This window comes from Boleophthalmus pectinirostris, unplaced genomic scaffold, assembly GCF_026225935.1.
Source record: "Boleophthalmus pectinirostris isolate CB_2022bp ecotype Guang Dong unplaced genomic scaffold, ASM2622593v1 HiC_scaffold_17, whole genome shotgun sequence".
Taxonomy (NCBI): Eukaryota; Metazoa; Chordata; class Actinopteri; order Gobiiformes; family Gobiidae; genus Boleophthalmus; species Boleophthalmus pectinirostris.
In genome coordinates, this window is record NW_026571115.1 from 9,416,054 (window position 1) to 9,436,188 (window position 20,135).

General features: G+C 40.9%; 1 protein-coding gene across 2 annotated transcripts in view; it reads left to right on the forward strand.

The window, feature by feature from the left end:
* plcl5 (phospholipase C like 5) overlaps nucleotides 1–20,135 on the forward strand; it is a 273,874-nt gene that overhangs the window by 200,392 nt on the left and 53,347 nt on the right. Inside the window, exons 4-5 of one of the 2 annotated variants that reach the window (XR_008632080.1) lie at nucleotides 5,842–5,909; nucleotides 7,516–7,591. Coding sequence is in view for 1 of the 2 variants with exons in the window: in XM_055152945.1 (XP_055008920.1) it covers nucleotides 7,516–7,591 (76 nt within the window). In the remaining variant the exon portion in view is untranslated. The remainder of the gene's footprint in view (nucleotides 1–5,841; nucleotides 5,910–7,515; nucleotides 7,592–20,135) is intronic. The other variant, XM_055152945.1, reaches the window with a different exon arrangement.

Below are 20,135 nucleotides of genomic sequence, written 5' to 3' on the forward strand. Positions count from 1 at the left end.
AGAAAACACTATACCATGTAGTAATACAGGAAGTGCTCCACCTTTGCTAGAGTGATTTTTCAGCCCTGGAATTTACAGTCTCGTAGAAAATGAACTAGTGAAAGGAGCTGTTCACTTGAAAACTACCAATGCATGACATCACCGTGATTATAACATTTTGAGCTTTGGAGATGTAGACAAACTAATAATAAAGGATTTCTCAAACATGTATGTACTGCAGGTATGTTTTTGAGGAGTTAACAGCATTATAACATGGCTTAAAGAGTCAATTTAGCATAATATCAAACCTTTAATTTTGGTCAATCTAGCACGCTTCTATCCGCGTCTGACCTCGCAGCAGTAGGATTTCGTTTGCTCGACGGTAGGCAGGTACTTTTTTTATTTAACCAATCTCTGCTATTTGACCATGATATATGTAATGCGCCAGAACGCTCAGTGGTGTCCAAGTAATTGCTGCCACAACAGCAAACAAAACAGAGAGTGAACATGTCTGTCAACGATCATTGTCATTTCTGCGAGATGAACTTGCAAATTAAAGGTGCAATTAAAAATGCACAGTTTGTATTTGACAAAGGAAGTCCAAAGGAGGATAGGAGATATGCAGTCTGCTATCGCAACTCTGTGTGCTGTTTACAACTTCAGGGTTTTTGCAAATTGTCTGGTGTATTCCGATTCCTGACCTAGTCGCTGGAGAGAAATGAAATTTAGCGGAGGCGCCTGTCTGGCTACATTTCTAATCCACAATCTACAAAACTTTGAAAACGTATCCCTCCCTTAATCCCACTCTGTGTCACGATGCAGAGTGTCTGTGTCGACTGACATGCACCTTCGAAATGTTCTAACTCCCCTTTGAAACGATGCAGACAGCAAGGGAAAGCAACATCAACAATAAGGGTCCTCTCTAAAGCCGCTCTACGCACATTTCTGGTACTCTGCTTTCCCGCTTAATTTTGTAAACACGAATGTTAGTTTTAAATCCTAGCTTCCTGGCGTTATGGTGGTGAAATACTTCACGGCACACAGACCTCGATGCAGATCCATAAAAATAAAAAAAAAACAACGGCGGAAAGACGATAGCGACAGTGTGTGTTGAGTCGACGCTGAGCTATAATTCTGCCTTTAAATGTTACATAAACAGCAGGTCGTAACTGGTCACATAGAAGAAGCAGTAAGAAATGGCTTCAATCAAACTTTATTTGTAGAGCCCTTTACAACACTCGAGGTTCACATTTAAATCAACACAATATAAAAACATTCACATTAAAATCAAAGGCGTTAAAGGCCAGTCTGAATAGATGAGTTTTGAGCCTGGACTTAAAAAGGCCTCAGTCTGTGATGGTGCGCATATCGGGGAGCAGTTTGTTCCAGAGTGTTTGTCACCCGAGTGTTTGAGCCTGGCTTGTGACGCTTTGCCATGTACTCACTGTTCTGTTCTGTTTCCTGTTCTATGCTAACAGTACTGCAAACTCAATTATCCCTTTGCATCGTGGGAGGAGAGCGGGGTCCAGTGGAAAAGCACCATTCACCAAAGCACACGTGAAATGTACAAGGCTGATGTCTGCTAATACGGACCTGCACTCGGGCAAGGCTCTGGTGCAGTAATAAAGAGTGTGGAGTTTAAACTTGAGACGATGAGGAACTTTATGGCAGAATTGGTCTTGTAACTGTCAAAATGTGTAGATCTGGTTTATGCTTATTTGAGTAATATTTCCTGTGTAAAAGTTGGATCTTTTTGCGAGAAACAAAAACTTTTAACATTTTTTATTGACACAGAGTATTATAAGTTTCAAAATGTTTTATTCAAACCAGATTTCAAAGCAGTTATTTAAAGTTTCAATCTGTAGTACTGTCATTCTTGGCTCTACAGCAATATTGTAAAATGATATTGCAAAAGCTGATTTCTCCTGCTTTTGCAATATTATTCTGGTGAAGTTTTGCCAACCGATTGTGTCCATGGAGATGTTATAGCTTTTTAACTTCGTGGGTTCTTTTTTTGAAGACTTTGTTGACATGTTTCGGCTGCTAGATCAAGCCACCTTCAGATCTGTCCCTGGTGTCAGCTGTTGTTACTTCCTGTAGGCGTGGTCAGTCTGATTGATCCGGCAGGTCGCTCCGTCTGAACACGCCTCCCTCGTGTTGGGGAGTAACAGATTACATGTACCAGAGTTACGTAATCAGAGTACAAATTATGAGTAACTGTATTCAGTTACAGTTACTGTTTCAGTGAGTGATAATTGGATTACAGTTACTTAGTTGAATAGTATTTTCCTGTTTTCACTTCTTCTTTTTTTCCGGTAATTCCACTCATTGCTGGAAACTAAACCAGGTCTAAACCAGGACTAAAACCAGGTCTAAAACCAGGACTAAACCAGGACTAAACCAGGACTAAACCAGGACTAAACCAGGTCTAAACTAGATCTGAACCAGGACTTAAACCAGGTCTAAAACCAGGACTAAACCAGGACTAAACCAGGTCTAAACTAGATCTGAACCAGGACTTAAACCAGGTCTAAAACCAGGTCTAAAACCAGGACTAAACCAGGACTAAACCAGGTCTAAACCAGGTCTAAACTAGATCTGAACCAGGACTTAAACCAGGTCTAAACTAGATCTGAACCAGGACTTAAACCAGGTCTAAAACCAGGTCTAAAACCAGGTCTAAAACCAGGACTAAACCAGGTCTAAACTAGATCTGAACCAGGACTTAAACCAGGTCTAAAACCAGGACTAAACCAGGACTAAACCAGGTCTAAACTAGATCTAAACCAGGTCTAAAACCAGGTCTAAAACCAGGACTAAACCAGGACTAAACCAGGACTAAAACCAGGTCTAAACCAGGTCTGAACTAGATCTAAACCAGGACTAAAACCAGGCCTAAACTAGATCTAAACTAGGTCTAAACCAGGTCTAAACCAGGTCTAAAAACAGGACTAAACAAGGACTAAAACAGGACTAAACCATGCTGCATGGACGTGTCTCCTCCTCTTTTATCAATAATATTTTTAATACGGTTCAGTAAAATCTGGACTTTTCATTTTCTTTTAGCAAACAAAACATCTTATGTTACAATATCCTGGTCTTTGCTTCTCTACAGCAAATCAAGTAATCCAAAGTATTCAGATTATGTTACTCACCTTAAATAATTTAATGGATTACATTATAGACTACATTTTGGTGTGTGTAATCTGTAATCTGTAGGGGAATACATTTTAAAAGTCACCTTCCCAACACTGGTCCCAGGTGTGTGAAAGGAGGAACACTCTGTCATCACGGTTAACGCTGTCTGTGTCTCGTTTCCTGATTTCTTTGACCTCCCTGATCCAGCATTTGAACTTGCTGTTTTCCGATCCAATGACCCGATCCCCGTCCCGCTCCATCATGTGGTTATTTCTTTTACGGTGCTCAGATATGGTAGGTTTTAGGTTTTCCTGCTCTGTGTAACCCGCATCTGAGTCACTTTTCTTGTTGCGGGTCAATTCCACTTTACCCCGATCGCCCCCACTTCCTTTAAATTGCGGGGTCAAAGTGTCACTTCCTCCTCCTCCGCTCCGCTGTGGCTGTTTCGTGGTCTGGGCGTCGGCAAACAATTCCACTAAACTTTCAAACTACCAATCCTACAACATCCATACTTAGAGCCTCCATTCACATTCACGTAAACGGGCCGTGCGTGGAGAGACGATTAGAGCCCGTAATTTAAAAGTCAGGTTTTTTTCTCCATGGACTGATTCAGCTCCACTTTCACTGCAATCCTCAACTCAACTAAAAAAACACTGATGGCGATCTTACCCCGAACTTGGACTTAAATTAACTTGGATTAAAATACCGATTATATGGACTAGACCCAATACGCGCAGTAACTGGACTGGTTTTTATTTTGTATTTTGTTGTTGTTGTGTTCTGTAAAACTATTTTCAATATACTCCACCCAAAACTTTACATTTCTGTCTCTTCATTCACCCTCAGTCTCCTAAAAGAACCAATCTTTTGATGCAGCTTTTGTGGTCGTAGTCTGCCCCTAGTCCTAACAATTTGCGTTACATCTGCTTTGTCTTTTTGTGTTCTGGTGATTCTTCCTGATGTTTCCGTTTCACATTCCTTTTGGCGTTCCTTCACCCGTTTCCCCTATGTATGATTTATTGCCTGATTTGCACTGGATTTCGTATGTGGTGTTACATTTGTGTGCTTGTGGGATTTTATCTTTGGGGTGTATTAGCTGTTGGCGGAGTTTTGTGAATGGTTTGACTTCCGTGTCTGTGGCTGTCTGGATGGGTTCAGTTATTCCTCTAATGTGCAGTAGTGTGACTGTGTTCTTACTGCCTTCTATTGGTTTGTTGTGTTTTTTTCCAGGGTTTGTTGGTTTTATTGATGACTCGTTGTCTGCATTTGTTTATGGCCCAGCTGGGATACTGACATTGTTTGAGTGGTTGTATGATATATGTCTCCTCGTCTTCCCTGTCAGCGTAGTCTGTGATGAGTGTGGCCCGTTAGAATAGTGTCCTTACTACTCAAAGTTTGTGCAGTGGGATGTTCGGATTACTTGGTGTGTGGGTTTCCTGTACGCTGTGACTTGCAGTTAGCAGCCGAAACATGTCAACAAGGTAAATACACTTTACTCTATTGTCTTTAAAAAAACAAGACGTAGAGAAGAAGACAAAATGAACATCTTTGGCTTAATGTTATTAGCCTGGCTGGCACCACCTAGTGCCTCCACTCAATTTCATTTCTCTCCAGCGACCAGGTCAGGAATCAGAAAACACAAGACGGTTTTCAAGAACCCCGGAAGCTGAAGAAGAGTTGTGAAGCCATGATGTCAAACTCAAGCGAACTGTCTGGGTCTCTTTTATGGTGCAGCACAACGGTAAACAAAGTGGTTGAGATGGATGTAGATTAAGACATACATTCTGTGTTGGCAACGATTCCCGAGATCGAGGATTTAAAGCCAGAACAAAGAGAATGCTCGGTGAATTTGATCAAGGTTCACGTTCTTGTCCTTCTTCCTACGGGATTTAGGAAAAGTTGAATATACCAGTTAGCCCCGTTAGCGGCGCATTACATACATCATGACCAAATAGCAGTGATTGGTTAAATAAAAAAAGTACCTGCCTACTGCGCCTAATGCTGCGAGGTCAGATGAATCAGGTTATAATGTTATAGCTTTGCCTGGAGTGTTCCACGGTCTGGCATTAAACTTATCTATCTCCACTGAGTTAAAGGTCAGATCTGTGGAGAGGCAAACCCACTCACTGTAAGAATGGGGCACTATTATCTGATCTGTTATGTTTCTTCAGTAAAAGCTTAGCTGGAGTTTTGTTTTGTTTCATTCACACATATTGACCACACAAATCATGCATATTTAGTTCTTCTCTCAAACTGAAAACGCTCTGTTCCACTCTGTGATGTCATTTAGTAAGACCAGAAGTGCTCCACTGTGTCCTTAAACTCCATACACCTTCACCAGAATCATTTGGATGATTCAGCCCTGAAATTGCCTCTCTCTACTGAGCAAAAGGTAAAAGGAGCTGTTAACTTCAAAACTGCCATTTCATAACAAAACATCCCAAGGTGGAAGAGAACATTTTGATCTTTTGGAGATGTAGACAGACTAATAACGCAGAATTATTCAAACATGTGCGAATGAAACAAAACAACTCCAGACATGTTTTGACGCTGTAACAACATTTTAACAAGGCTTAAAGCTCAAAGAATCCATTTTGTGTATTGCAGGACCTCTCAAATATGCCTATACACTCTCCTCTGTCTCTCCTTGTACAAAATGATTGCTTGCAGTTTTGTGTTGACTTTGCTGCTATCTGTACTATCTGTTTATTTGTACCTCTCAAGGACGCAGTGGTCAAACGGATGCTCTTCTACCCTGTCCTCCAACTCTCACACAGCTCCATCTCTACACTGTAAGGAAGAAAAGAATGGACTGTGCATTTTAATTGGAACGCATCTGTCGTGAGATCTCTGATTGGGATCTCATAGAAAATAATTGAATACATTTACAGTGCATAGGGCTTAATGAGTAGAGGATTAGATTAGATTGTATGTGGCGTATGGAAATATGTGAGATGAAGGGAGACTGCAGATCTAGTATTACAAGCACTTAAAGGTCCTATATTATGGTAAATTGAGTCTTAGTGAGTTTTAAAACATGTTTGAAAAATATGGTAAGTAACATTCTGACTATAAGGTGCACTTAAAATATCAAAAATCGACAGTGCGCCTTATGTATTAATTCTGGTTGTGCTTACTAACCTCAAACTGATTTTATGTGGTACACAGAGCTCAAAAATCTGTCAAAATGTTTTAGTACGGCTTTGGTAAACTATGTAGCTGCACCGCTTGATGGATTGTCGGAGCATTACTGCTACCGTAGTCAGCAGCCCCATGGAGTAAGTTTGATATAAACTGACCGCATCAGTGCACAAGGAATGAGCTGTTTTTTCAGTGCTTTTAGTTTATGCAAATTAGCCATGTGGTTTTAAATTTTGTTTCTGTAAAACGTAAACAAATGTGCACAAAGCTGCATCAAACACATAATTGTACACTCGGTGTATATTTGAATCCTCCTTGTAGGAAATAAAAATCCAAAATAAAATAAAATAAAATTATCCTCCCACATTCACATTCATAATACACATTCACCAAAACAGGGAGGCAACGCCGGGTGAATTACGTTACGATCTACCAATGGATCGTGAATGTCTGGGCTAACGGATCAGTCTCAAGTGTCGTCCATTTGTTTCACTTAATGTGCCTTATTTATGAAAATAGACGAGAGAATGTACATTCAACATTATTGATATTGTGCCTTATAGTCTGAAAAATATGGTAATCAAAAACATACCTGGAGTTGTGTTTCCAAAGCTCAAAATGCTCTGTCCTTCTTATGATATTAGTGGTAGTTTTCAAGTTAACAACTCCTTTTAGCTGAAATTATCTAAATGATTCTAGTGAAGGTGTATGGAGTTGAATAAAACTGTACCCAGCAACTTATCTTTGGAACCTTATTTCTGTGAGGCAAAAGTGCCACTCAGCCACTGTGCCGCCAACGTCTACTATTTTAACTGTTTTAAATGCAACTAACAGTACTACAGTTTTGTGCAGCAGAATGAATTGTGTTATTTCTGAGTTCAGAAACTCACCAGAATCCATCTTGAATCGCTCATGCTGCTGCGTGTGGATGTGAGCCACAGATGGGTCTGACCCAGTCCACCAATCACACTGTGGTTGAGCACTCAAACGAACTAAAACACCAACACTAGTGTGTAGTGTAGACTGTGTAGTTTGGCTTCATTTTAGTAGAAATGTTTTTGAAAACAGAGCACAGGAGAGTGCATCTGGATGGGACAGATGTCTGCTGTCCCACTGCTGTTGTCATGCTTCATTCTGTCATTTTAAACTGACTCAAGTTCCACCGTCTCCGGTCCCAAATTTCTTATGTAATCACCTCGGCTCCGTGCTGTGTGGGTTCTGTGTTGTATTCACTTCCTGCTGTTTGTGTGTATGCAGATGATCCAGACCAGCAGGACCCTGATAGAGTCTGCAGACCTGGTCTACTCCAAACTCACACAAGCACAACGCGCAGGTGAGTGCACACTCTATTTCCATTATAATCTTATGGCTGCTGATGGCTGCTGTGGCATTGTTTATTTGCAAACACGAGCTAGTTTAAATAAATCCAACGTACAGCCCTATTTAGTGACTAATAAGGCATTGGCTCTGCTTCTGTAAACAACATTCAGAGTCCATGAACAATAATTGAATCACTGGAGTGTATTTCCTAATGAGACTCAACTATCAAACACTTGTAATCATCGGGAAATTGACCAAACGCCACATCCTCTCGGCCTGAACGTCAAAAAGAGCCTGCTCCCACTAACTCTGGTCTAATGGCAGCAGCACCGGCTCCTGTCAATAGTGTGAGCTGTGGTCTGTGAGAAGACTGCTAACAAAGGAACGGTTTGAAATAGATGGCTCATACTGAGATGTAGGTGACCATTCAATTCAACTGGGATCTGACCTCTGACATTTTCCATTTTGGAGAGTTGTTACATGGGAATTGTGAGTGGGGCGGGGAAAGGGGGTAGGTGAAAACATTTTCTAAGCAGTTTCAAAAAGCAGGATAATACAGGCTAAAACATGAATTAGAAAACAACTCAGCAACAACAACAGCTCTATGCTGCACACATCTGCCCCTCCCACCCTCACATCTGCCCCTCCCACCCTCACATCTGCCCCTCCCACCCTCACATCTGCCCCTCCCACCCTCACATCTGCCCCTCCCACCCTCTTCTCCTCACATTGAAGTGTGAACTAGAGCTGCAACTAATTGTTTCAGTTTCAGGAGACTAATTTTGAATTTTGAATTTATTTGTTTGGAGGATAAGCCCCTTGAGAGGTCTTGCCATCTCGTTTTTGAGGGCGTCCTCATAGTTACAATAACAAAAGACAGATACAGTAAGGCAGACAGTAGGCTACATACATTTAAATAAACCTCAAAACATCTTAAATTAAGTTAAATTAACACAACCACACATACATACACTCACGCTTGACTGTTAGACACATAATAAATCAAATTTGAACAAAAAAGTAAGACAGTGTTCAAATATCGTCACAAAATACAACAAAATGATCAAAAACTATTACACGGGATATGTAAATATTGAACCAGAGTATTTTTAAATGTAGGGACAGAAGTTAATGTGCGAATCGATAAGGGAAGATTATTCCTATCAGTTGACAAATATTTTCTCAGATGAATAACATATGGCTCTGTGCACAATATAGAGTGAGCAGACGTCCCCATTTACCTGGAATAGTCCCAGTTTTGAGTCCTATGTCCCCTGTCCCAGCAGTGTTATCCAAACCCATTGATTTGTCCCAGTTTTATACAAGAAATGCCCCATGTGTCCCTATTTTTCACCAATCTGATCCCCGTCAACAGTAAAGAAAAGCATATATTTACATTTGTTTAGGTAAAATACAGAAAATCTGCTTAAAAATGACCAAAACACAAAGAAAATGTGATTATACTGACTCAGATGTTGGTCATGAATGGGCCAAATGCATAACAATTTTCCTTAATTACACACTCATTTCACAATTTTATTATTACCAACCACCATAAACCGGGGGTGTCCCAGTTTTTGACTTGAAAATCCGGTCACCCTAACACAACAGCGCACTGTGTGTCAGAGCTAACAGTCACTGTTATTAAAATGATAATATAGAAAATAAACAACCTATTAGTCTTTACTTCGTATAATTAATTAAAAGTTTATTATATTGTTTTTAAATGTAGTTGAATTCAGTTTATGTGTTTTAATATTTATTATGTCTCAAAATTAGCATTAGCGTTAGCATTGAGACACAAACACAAACCCCGCTGATGTATTCATGTTATTTGTGTACTTTTTAACATGTCAGTCACATCCACCCACAACTCGCTGTCCAATGGTGTATTTTTAAATATTCATTCATATTAGCATGACTCAGCAAAAAACCCACAGATAAACAAGTAGTAGTAGTAGTAGTGACGCTAGGCTCTTGTAGTAGGCTTACACTGAGTAAAAAAATGTTTTAATAAATGAAGGTTGAAATAAAACCTGAAATAAAGTTGCTGTAAATGTTTTTAAAGATCTTTTGGCATGTATTTTAGAGTTTATACAGTTCAGTTAACAGTTAATTAATTAATAATTTGGGCCAATTCACCTGGAAGCCTGAGGGCCAAGAAAAATTTGTCTGAGGGCCACATTTGGCTCACGGGCCATAGTTTGGACATGCCTGATTTATACTGTTACTGATGTAAATAATGGTAAATAATGACTGAAATACGCTGACTGACTTGGCATGTGTATAGTCCAGTAACACATACAATTATCAGAATACAATTACAAATATTTTAGTATCAACTTTTCACGTTATTTTTCGATTAATCGTTGCAGCCCTCTTATGAAATCTCACCAGGAGACAGCTTTGGTTACCTCTTAAGACGAACATTAAGATTCTTGTTGTTCTAAATTGTGATAACATCAAATTTGTGAGGTGTGAAAATCACTTTGGGGACCACAAATTGCAAAACAAGCCAAACACCTGTATTACATTTCAAACAGCCTTTGAAAATCTTTGTATTTCCATGTTTTATCCTGCAGTGCTTAGTGGGCTGTTTATTATTCTGAAGGTTACTGAAAATTATGGTGAAATAGATATGAGAAACATGAATTGTAATCTACCTGTTCGCTTATTTACCTTATTCTGGAAGTTTCCGTGGGTACTGTCATCGTCATTGAACTGCAAATTCGATTTATACAGACAGCGTTAAAGCCCCCAGAGAATCAGCGCAGTGTTGACGTGTTGTTGTACGTAATAAGTGAACATTTTACACAAATCAGTCTGCTTTATTTCATATTTTTGCGGCAAAACTTTTCTCAAATTCTCCGTTGAAGTGGACGAATAAGGTCAGTGGACTCAGGCTGGCAGAGATGTCCGAGGGAAGAGTAAAAATCCGATAAGTAGAGTAATCAGATAACCCAATAATTAGATCTGATTTTGTTTGTGTGTGTGTGTTCGTCAAAAACACCTAGTGACGTGTGTCAGTTAATCAATACATTTTTAGACTAACTGTTGGATTTGGAAGTTGCTTTTCTCTTGCTTTCCTTCTCTCTCTCCCTTCTACACCTCAACCTTTCTTTCCCTCTACCTGCCCCCATTTTCTTTCTTTTTTCTCTCAGCCTTCCCTCCTCTTTCATTTTCTCTTGACTCTTTTCTCTCTCTTCTCCATTACTTTCTCTCACCCTTCTCCCCTCTTTCATTTTCTCTCGTCTATTACACTATGTCTCTCCCTTTTCTTTCTTTTCTCCCTTACTCTCTCTCATCCTTCTCTCTTCTTTCATTTCTTGACTCTTTTCTCTCTCTTCTCCCTTACTCTTTCTCTCATCCTTCTCTCCTCTTTCATTTTCTCTCATCTGTTATGTCTCTACCTTTTCTTTCTTCTCCATTACTCTTTCTCTCATCCTTCTCTCCTCTCATTTTCTCTTGACTCTTTTCTCTCTCTTCTCCCTTACTCTTTCTCTCATCCTTTTCTCCTCTTTCATTTTCTCTTGACTCTTTTCTCTCTCTTCTCCCTTACTCTTTCTCTCATCCTTCTCTCTTCTCTTTCATTCTCTCTCATCTGTTATGTCTCTACCTTTTCTCTCTCTTCTCCATTACTCTTTCTCTCATCCTTCTCTCTTCTCTTTCATTTTCTCTCATCTGTTATGTCTCTCCTTTTCTCTCTTTTCTCCCTTACTCTTTCTCTCATCCTTCTCTCCTCTTTCATTTCTCTTGACTCTTTTCTCTCTCTTCTCCCTTACTCTCTCTCATCCTTCTTTCCTCTTTCATTTTCGCTTGACTCTTTTCTCTCTTCTCCCTTACTCTTTCTCTCATCCTTTTCTCCTCTTTCATTTTCTCTCGTCTATTATGTCTTTCTTTTCTCTGTTACTCTTTCTCTTATCATTCTCTTCTTTCATTTTCTCTTGACTCTTTTCTCTCTCTTCTCCCTTACTCTTTCTCTCATCCTTCTCTCCTCTCTTTCATTTTTGCTTGACTCTTTTCTCTCCCTTCTCCCTTACTCTTTCTCTCATCCTTTCTCTCCTCTTTCATTTTCTCTCGTCTATTATGTCTTTCTTTTCTCTGTTACTCTTTTTCTTATCATTCTCTCCCTTCATTTTCTCTTGACTCTTTTCTCTCTCTTCTCCCTTACTCTTTCTCTCATCCTTCTCTCCTCTCTCTTTCGTTTTCTCTCTGTTATGTCTCTCCCTTTTCTCTCCCTTGCTCTTTCTCTCTACCTCCTCCCTCTCCTATTCTTACCGTATTCCCCCCACTCGTTTCTCCTCTCTTTCTCCTCTATCTTCTCCCTTCTCTTTCTCTCATCTTACAAAAATCTGATTGTCAAAAACTCCTAGTCGTGTGTCAGTTCACCAGTACATTTTTTAGATGAACTGTTGTGTTTGAAGACAAAGTACAATGCATTTTAAAATAACTCTTTCAATCTTTCACATTTTCTCTTTCATTTTTTGTTTTTGCCGCATTAGTTTGCATATTTCTCCTTGTCAAACGAGAGAAATCAGATTACTCGCATCAGACACGCTCAAAATCTGATTAATATCACATTTTGAAGTTATTACATAATTTAAATTACTTGTAAAAAGCCAAAACATCACATTTCTTTCTGATAACGGCCCCATTTTTGGAGTTTATATTTCATTTTAAGTCATTTCAAATCTCCAGTAATCAGATTCTAATCAGATTTCGGTATGCAAACATAGCCAGTGTTACACCTGAGGCTTCATATACATATTTTAATTCAATATTGTATTACAAGTCTGTCTCAGGCGTGTAAAACCTCTCTAAAGTCGATAGAAACATTGTAAAAACGAGCGCTAAAAATCCATGATAAAAAGCCTCGCCTGCACCACTTGTTAAATTTTGATAACGTGCTCACAAAGTTTAATCAACTCTTAATCTTTTTTAAAATCATTCGTAATTCAGCTGCTCCTCGATTGAGAAAGTTTGCGTGCTCAGTTCAGAGAAGACCTGCCGAGCCACGAGGTCCACAGCCAGGAGAGAGTGAAGTGTTCCAAGATGCAGAACGTCTTTTGGTCGGTCGTCATTCTCCTTTAGAGCCATTGGACTCTAAAACAGCCCCCCACATGACGTTATATCATGTACAAATTGTGAAATGTTTGACCGCCTGACCGAACAACAGCTTTAACCAAACAAACTTGTGCACATGAATCTGCCCTGTATTAATGCAGCAATATAAACAGTAATCCAATCCACTTTATTTCTATAGCACATTTCACAAACAATTTTCAAAGTGCTGCACAAATACATAATAATAACACTAATAATAAAATGATAAAATAAACTACTAAAATAATCATGCTAGTCTTAAAATAATAAAACCAGTCAAATAAGAGCAAAACCATAGAATAGCAATAAATAAATAAAACCAATAAAAATAAATAAAAAAACACAGAGGAGCACACAACTCACGCGGTGTTAAAAGCCACAGAATAAAAGTGGGTCTTAAGATGAGACTTAAAACTTTCCACTGTGGGGGCTGTTCGAGCGTGGAGGGGCAGAGTGTTCCAGAGCTTAAGGCCGACCACAGAGAAGGAGGCCCCGTCCCCCCTGGTTTTAAGTCTCGTCTTAGGCACCAAGAGCTGGAGCTGGTCCTCGGACCTCAGAGCGCGCAGGGGTGTACATTTGGATGAGGTCCGAGACGTACTGTGGGGCCAGTCCTTTCAAAGCTTTAAAAACACACAACAAAATCTTTAAATCAATGTAAATATGTAAATAGTGTATGGATGTGGTGACTGACACTGAATGGGACTATAGTTTTACTTATTGATTGACTGGATGAATGATGACATCAATATCCACTGTATTTAATTTTATCGGCATGTGACATCAACCTGTCCAGGGACTGAAGGTGGAAGTGAGCAATTTTGCTATAACCTGCACAAACATATGACTTCTTTGTGTAGTTTGATGTTTTTATGTGCATTGTCCTTGATAAATAAACTAATAAACTAAACTCCCCAAGCGTAACACAGCAGCACAGCAAACGCGCAGGTTTGGCTTTCTATTTTAACCAGTTGGACAGTTTACACCAGGGATGGGCATTCGATTAAATTTTCTTAATCGATCGTCAGGAGAATTAACGATCGATTATCGATTTAATCATTAATGTTTTTATATTAAAATGATCATCATTATTATTATTATCTGCATTACTAATCTGCATAAATAAATTCAACTTTACGAGATGTAAACCGTAACGACTCTAGAGCCACATCAGCCCGTTTGACATTGTAAGGTGTTTAATGCAGCTTTGTGCAAGTCACAGAAATGAAACTTAAACTGCATGGCTAATTTGCATAAACTAAGCGAAATAAAAAAACAGCTCTTGTGCACTGATGCGGTTCAACTTCTGTCGGATTAAAGGACACAATTGTCAAAACCAGGACACTGTACGGGGGGTGGGAGGTGGGGACTCGTCATCGACATTGAGCGACTCTCACCTGGTAAAGCTTTTTCATGTTTTCGGTGTCCTGGTGACCTTTTCCCACTGGACACTGAAACATATGTGCTGCTTTGTACACTGTGCACATGGCCTCCCACTTGTCCCGACTGGAACGGAAAGCGAGGAATTTTTGGTACAAATCATCGTTAAATACGCATTTGTGCTTCGGTACGTTGCAGACTGACCGACTGTTTGTGTCTCGCTCCTTCTGAGTGCAGAGAGACACATGTACGGACCCGTTTGGTCACCCTACGCTACGCACAGCAACCTACATTTAGTTTGTTGATTAAAAATGAATGTAATAGATGAAATTCTTAATGATCAATTATCGATTAATCGACTAATCATGCTCATCCCTAGTTTACACCAGCAGTGTCATACGTACGTCCAGCAGCCGTCATGACACTACTCACCGCTCAAAATAGGTTGGAGTTCTAATTTGAGAGAGTGAACGGAGCGTCTCCAGGCTTTTTAGCAGAGGCAAGACAGGAAATAAGCACATGATGTCAAAATAAACTTGCGATGCCCTTTCACAATACGTTCTCTAAAACCACTACAGTTGCGTAAACACCGTGCGTCGCATCGAATCGCTCGGGGAATGATTCATGATGGACAACGGAAAGTTTACAGCCGTGCAGGATAAATATACAACACTTTACGATATCAGGCAGCAACTTTACAAGAACAACTTCTGGTGGTGAGCACTGCAGATACGGCTCATTATCACCGCTATGCACCATCTCTCTTATTGTCAACGTTTGTTTTGTGATTTAAAACACATAATTCATCCAGATCAGCAATGAAAACATAAACCGTGTATAAAGTTTAGTGTTTAAACGCGAGAATCCGCTGAGCTCCTGGTGGAAATTCCGGGTTATGCCAGTGATATACAATAATAAACTAGTAGATTTGTTAAGGAAAATAGCGCCTTCATTGAAATGTATTGTCTTTTGGAGCAGACATCCTCATCTCACTTCCTGTTTATGTTAAAACACAAAAATAAACATAGTAAACAGAGAGACTGATCAGAGCGAGTGAAATTCCACTGGCCGTGAAAAGAGGAACGACATCATCCGGACCCCGCACAGTCCCCCGGGTCCAGAGTCAATTTAGAGCTGCCATGTCCTGCTCCCCTCCCTCGTGTCTGTGGTGAGAAAGCGCTCCTCTGCTCTGCACTCTTTCATCTGTCTCTCACTCTCTCTCTCTCTCTATCCCACGTTTACCTCTGTCTATCATCTCTCTATAACACCTCCTCTATTCCTGCCCCATTTTCTTTCTCCTTTCCTTTCTGGTCCCTTTCATTTTCTCTCATCTATTATGTCTCCTCCTCCTCTCTTGCCTCTCTCTCTCTTTTCCTCTCCTCTTCTTATCTTATTCTCTTTACTCTCCTGTCTCTTTGTATCTCGCCATACTGCCTCTCTCTCGCTTTCTTCACCCTCTCCTCTTTATGCAATCTCCACTCTTTCTCTCCTCTTTCTCATAATTATCTCTCCTCCTCTCCTTTCTCCCCATCTTCTCTCTCTCTGTCTCTATTTTGGCGCTGTGTCTCCCTCTTTCACCTCTCTACCTTCTGTCTATCCCGCTTTTCTTTTGTCCTCTCCCTCCCCTCTTTATCTCATTCCTCTCTCCTTCATTCTCTTTCAGCTATTATATCTCTCCCTTTTTATCTTTTCTGGCACCTTTTCTCTCCTTTCCCTCCCCTTATATCTCTCATACCTCTCTCCTCGCTCTCTCTGCCCTCCCCTTCCTCTCTCTCTCTCTCTCTCTCTCTTTCTCTCTCTGTCACACACATTTATCATGTCTCTCCCTTTCTCTCCACCCTATTTCTCCTATTTCTCTCTGTCTTTCCTCCCTCTCTCTATCTCTTTTTTATGTGTGTCTCTCTCTATCTATCTCTCTTTGTCTTTCTCTCTCTTTCTCCCCCCTTGTTCGTCTCTCACCCCTTCTCTCCTCTGTCACGTCTCTCCCTTCTCTCTCTCTCTGTCTTTCCCTCTCTCTCTATCTCCCTCTACCCTCCTCTCTCTCTCCATCTCTTTTATCTGTGTGTCTCTCTCTCTCTCTCTCTCTTTCTGTCTCTCTTTCTCTCTCTGTCTCCCTCTACCCTCCTCTCTCTCCATCTCTTTTTATCTGTCTCTCTCTCTCTCTCTGTCTCTTTCTTTCTGTCTCTCTTTCTCCCCCCTTTGTTCGTCTCTCACCCCTTCTCTCCTCTGTCACGTCTCTCTCTTTCTCTTCTCTCTCTCTGTCTATCTCTCTCTCTCTCTCTGTCTCCCTCTACCCACCTCTCTCTCCCTCTCTTTTTATCTGTCTCTCTCTCTTTCTCCCCCTCGTTTGTCTCTCACCCCTTCTCTCCTCTGTCACGTCTCTCCCTTTCTCTCTCTCTCTCTGTCTTTCCCTCTCTCTCTATCTCCCTCTACCCTCCTCTCTCTCTCCATCTCTTTTTATCTGTGTGTGTCGCTCTCTCTCTCTCTCTGTCTCTCTGTCTGTCTCTCTCTTTCTCCCCCCTTGTTTGTCTCTCACCCCTTCTCTCCTCTGTCACGTCTCTCCCTTTTCTCTCTCTCTCCCTCTACCCTCCTCTCTCTCTCCATCTCTCTTTTTATCTGTGTGTCTCTCTCTCTCTTTCTGTCTCTTTCTCTCTCTGTCTCCCTCTACCCTCCTCTCTCTCCATCTCTTTATCTGTGTGTGTGTGTCTCTCTCTCTCTCTCTCTTCTTTCTCTCTCTCTGTCTCCCTCTACCCTCCTCTCTCTCCATCTCTTTATCTGTGTCTCTCTCTCTCTGTCTTTCTTTCTGTCTCTTTCTCCCCCCTTTGTTTGTCTCTCACCCCTTCTCTCCTCTGTCACGTCTCTCTTTCTCTTCTCTCTCTCTGTCTATCTCTCTCTCTCTCTCTCTCTCTCTCTCTCTGTCTCCCACTACCCACCTCTCTCTCCTCTCTTTTTATCTGTCTCTCTCTCTTTCTCCCCCGTTCGTCTCTCACCCCTTCTCTCTCTCTGTCACGTCTCTCCCTTTCTCTCTCTCTCCCTCTACCCTCCTCTCTCTCTCCATCTCTTTTTATCTGTGTGTGTCGCTCTCTCTATCTCTGTCTCTCTGTCTGTCTCTCTCTTTCTCCCCCCTTGTTTGTCTCTCACCCCTTCTCTCCTCTGTCACGTCTCTCCCTTTTCTCTCTGTCTCCCTCTACCCTCCTCTCTCTCTCCATCTCTTTTTATCTGTCTCTCTCTCTCTCTGTCTTTCTTTCTGTCTCTTTCTCCCCCCTTTGTTTGTCTCTCACCCCTTCTCTCCTCTGTCACGTCTCTCTCTTTCTCTTCTCTCTCTCTGTCTATCTCTCTCTCTCTGTCTCCCTCTACCCTCCTCTCTCTCCCTCTCTTTTTATCTGTCTCTCTCTCTTTCTCCCCCTCATTTGTCTCTCACCCCTTCTCTCCTCTGTCACGTCTCTCTCTTTCTCTTCTCTCTCTCTCTCTTTCCTCCCTCTCTCTGTTTCTCTCCCCCTCCTTTCGTTTTCACTCTGTATATTTCCGTCTCTCTTGTGCTATAACTTTTTCCATCACATTTTTTCACATAACACGGAGCGCGACTTGTGTAAACAAAAGCTCCGCGATACAGAACCGGCTTTATTTTGTACAAACTTGACGGTGAACGCTTGAATTGAGACGCCCTCTTTTGACAGTACGCTCCCTGTCGGTCCGCGCGCTGGTATCGATCTGGGCCGTGCGTATCCTACAGAAATGACGTGTTATGTAAGAACAATGGCGCCTCCTCTCCTGGGGCCTCAGCTGAATGCCAAACATAGCGTTTCTTCAGCGCTCCCTCCCCGTGTCCCCGTGTTCCCGTGTCAGCGCTCACACAACAGGCCCACACAGACCACCGCCAGCCCAACTGCCAACGCCGGATTATTATGGGAAAAGGAAACACAAAATCTTCACTCGCTGCAAAAAAGAACTGTTATTCTAACTCCTTCAATGCTGATTTTATTTCTGAGTACTTAAAGAGCCTGTATTACGTTATTTTTTGATCTACAGTATGTTATTATGTTTTCTAACGTGTAACACACAGATCCTGCATATTTAGGCTGTCGTCTTCTCTCTCCTTTCAGTTCTACCTTGTGATGTCATACAGGAAGTGCTCCACTATGTTTTTAAACTCCATAAACCTTCACTGAAGTCATTTTGGATGATTTCAGGACAGCCAGAAATCCCAATCTCTACTGAACTAAAAACAAAATGGAGCTGTTAACTTGAAAACTACCGCTTCATGACATTGTGTGAATGAAACAAAACACAACTGTTAGTATGACAAATTTTTCTTGGCCCTCAGGCTTCCAGGTGAATTGGCCCAAATTACCTTGCATCAATTAAAAAAATAACTTTTTACTTGAAAGATTTTTGAAAATCTACCTTGATGAAGCTAATATTTAATATTTAGTGTGTGGTTTTAAGAATCTCAGCATGAATAAAGACATGTTTAATGTGTTAAACATGCACATATTTCAAATATTCACTGTATTCAGCAACAGTCTACGGCCCTCTGCTTCATCTGTTTTAGATATGTGGCCCTTGATGAAAAAAGTTTGGTCACCCCTGGCATAGCTAAAAGTTCACAGTAGTAATTTTTTCATAATATAGAACCTTTAAATGTGTGAACCAATAGATATGTGATGTGTGCATATCACCGTTGCTATGGCAGTTAACATTTAACAACAATATATATATTTTATCAGTAGCGTGCGGTGACTTTTATGGGTTGATAACACTTTAATAATGCCACTTTTTATGCAAACTACATTGCAAATGAGTATATTTATTTGTACTCACATTACCCATTGTGCAGTCACATTAGAGACTAGACCAGGGGTGGGCAAATTTTTTGGCTCGCGGGCCACATAGGGTCCTAAAATTTGCCTGAAGGGCCGGACAGAACACAGGACATGATGTGTCAGGAGCTCAGCTGCATTATATTCGTATTTACGCTTATGCAGGAATCGCACTACGACATCCCCGCGAAAGATCCAGAACACACAAACCAACAGATCCAGTCCACTGCTTACCACAGGCGAAGATAAGTTATGAGGTATTAGGTTTTACTTAGCAACAGAACCTACGCCACAAAGTCATGTACAATTCAACAAGACTCTTAAGACATTCTGTGTGCTTATTTTTACAACACAACATTTATAAAGCTCTCATATTTGATTTGTACAAACTTTGCATAGAAGCAGTGCAAGGTTATATCTTGAACACCACTACTTCACTCACGAATAAGTCCTGTAAGAACACTGTCCCATAAAGAATTGCGGCCAACATAATACGCCGCACCTCAGTGTGTATATATATAGTGCGCCATCTACTGGGAAACGCATGAAAAATAAAACATCAACAAGGTTTATTATTGTAATTTATTCCAGTTCGGCGGGCTGGATTAAAAGGTTTAAAGGGCTGCAGTTTGCCCACCCCTGGACTAGAATATATAGTGTATCAGTATTTGTACTTGGGACTGTGGGTGCACAGCCTGATGTGTCACAAACCTCCCCTTAAACACAGCCCTGCGTTACAACTGTGGATCTAGAATATAACCATATAACCATATTAAAGATCCACACTCACCTCACTGATGTCCTGTATTTCTCCAAAACCGAGTAGGTCCAGAACACACACACACGTACCTCCACATGTGTGTAATAGTGCTGTTATTCCACAAACACTATCACTCCTTCATAAACACACAGACGAGGCAAAATTGTGTCTACCTCAGCCGCTCACTTCACTGCTTCGTCCAGATCCTCCATTTCGCAAAAAACTCACCCTGAAACTCGCTCACTGTTTGATTAAATGACGGCGTGTATTTCCAACTAACATCTAATTAATCCAAATGCGCAACTACAAACAATGACATGTCACTAAAAGCGATTTATCTATAGACACTTGTGTTGAAACTTGCGCTGCTGTTGTCGTCTCCTGCCGCACATGTGCACTCACGTCATGACATCTGCAGTTCCCGTGAATGATGGTATGGGTTTATTCTGTACTGTTTGAGCTGTCTGTGGTCGTCAGAATGCATGCGCAAACTAGAG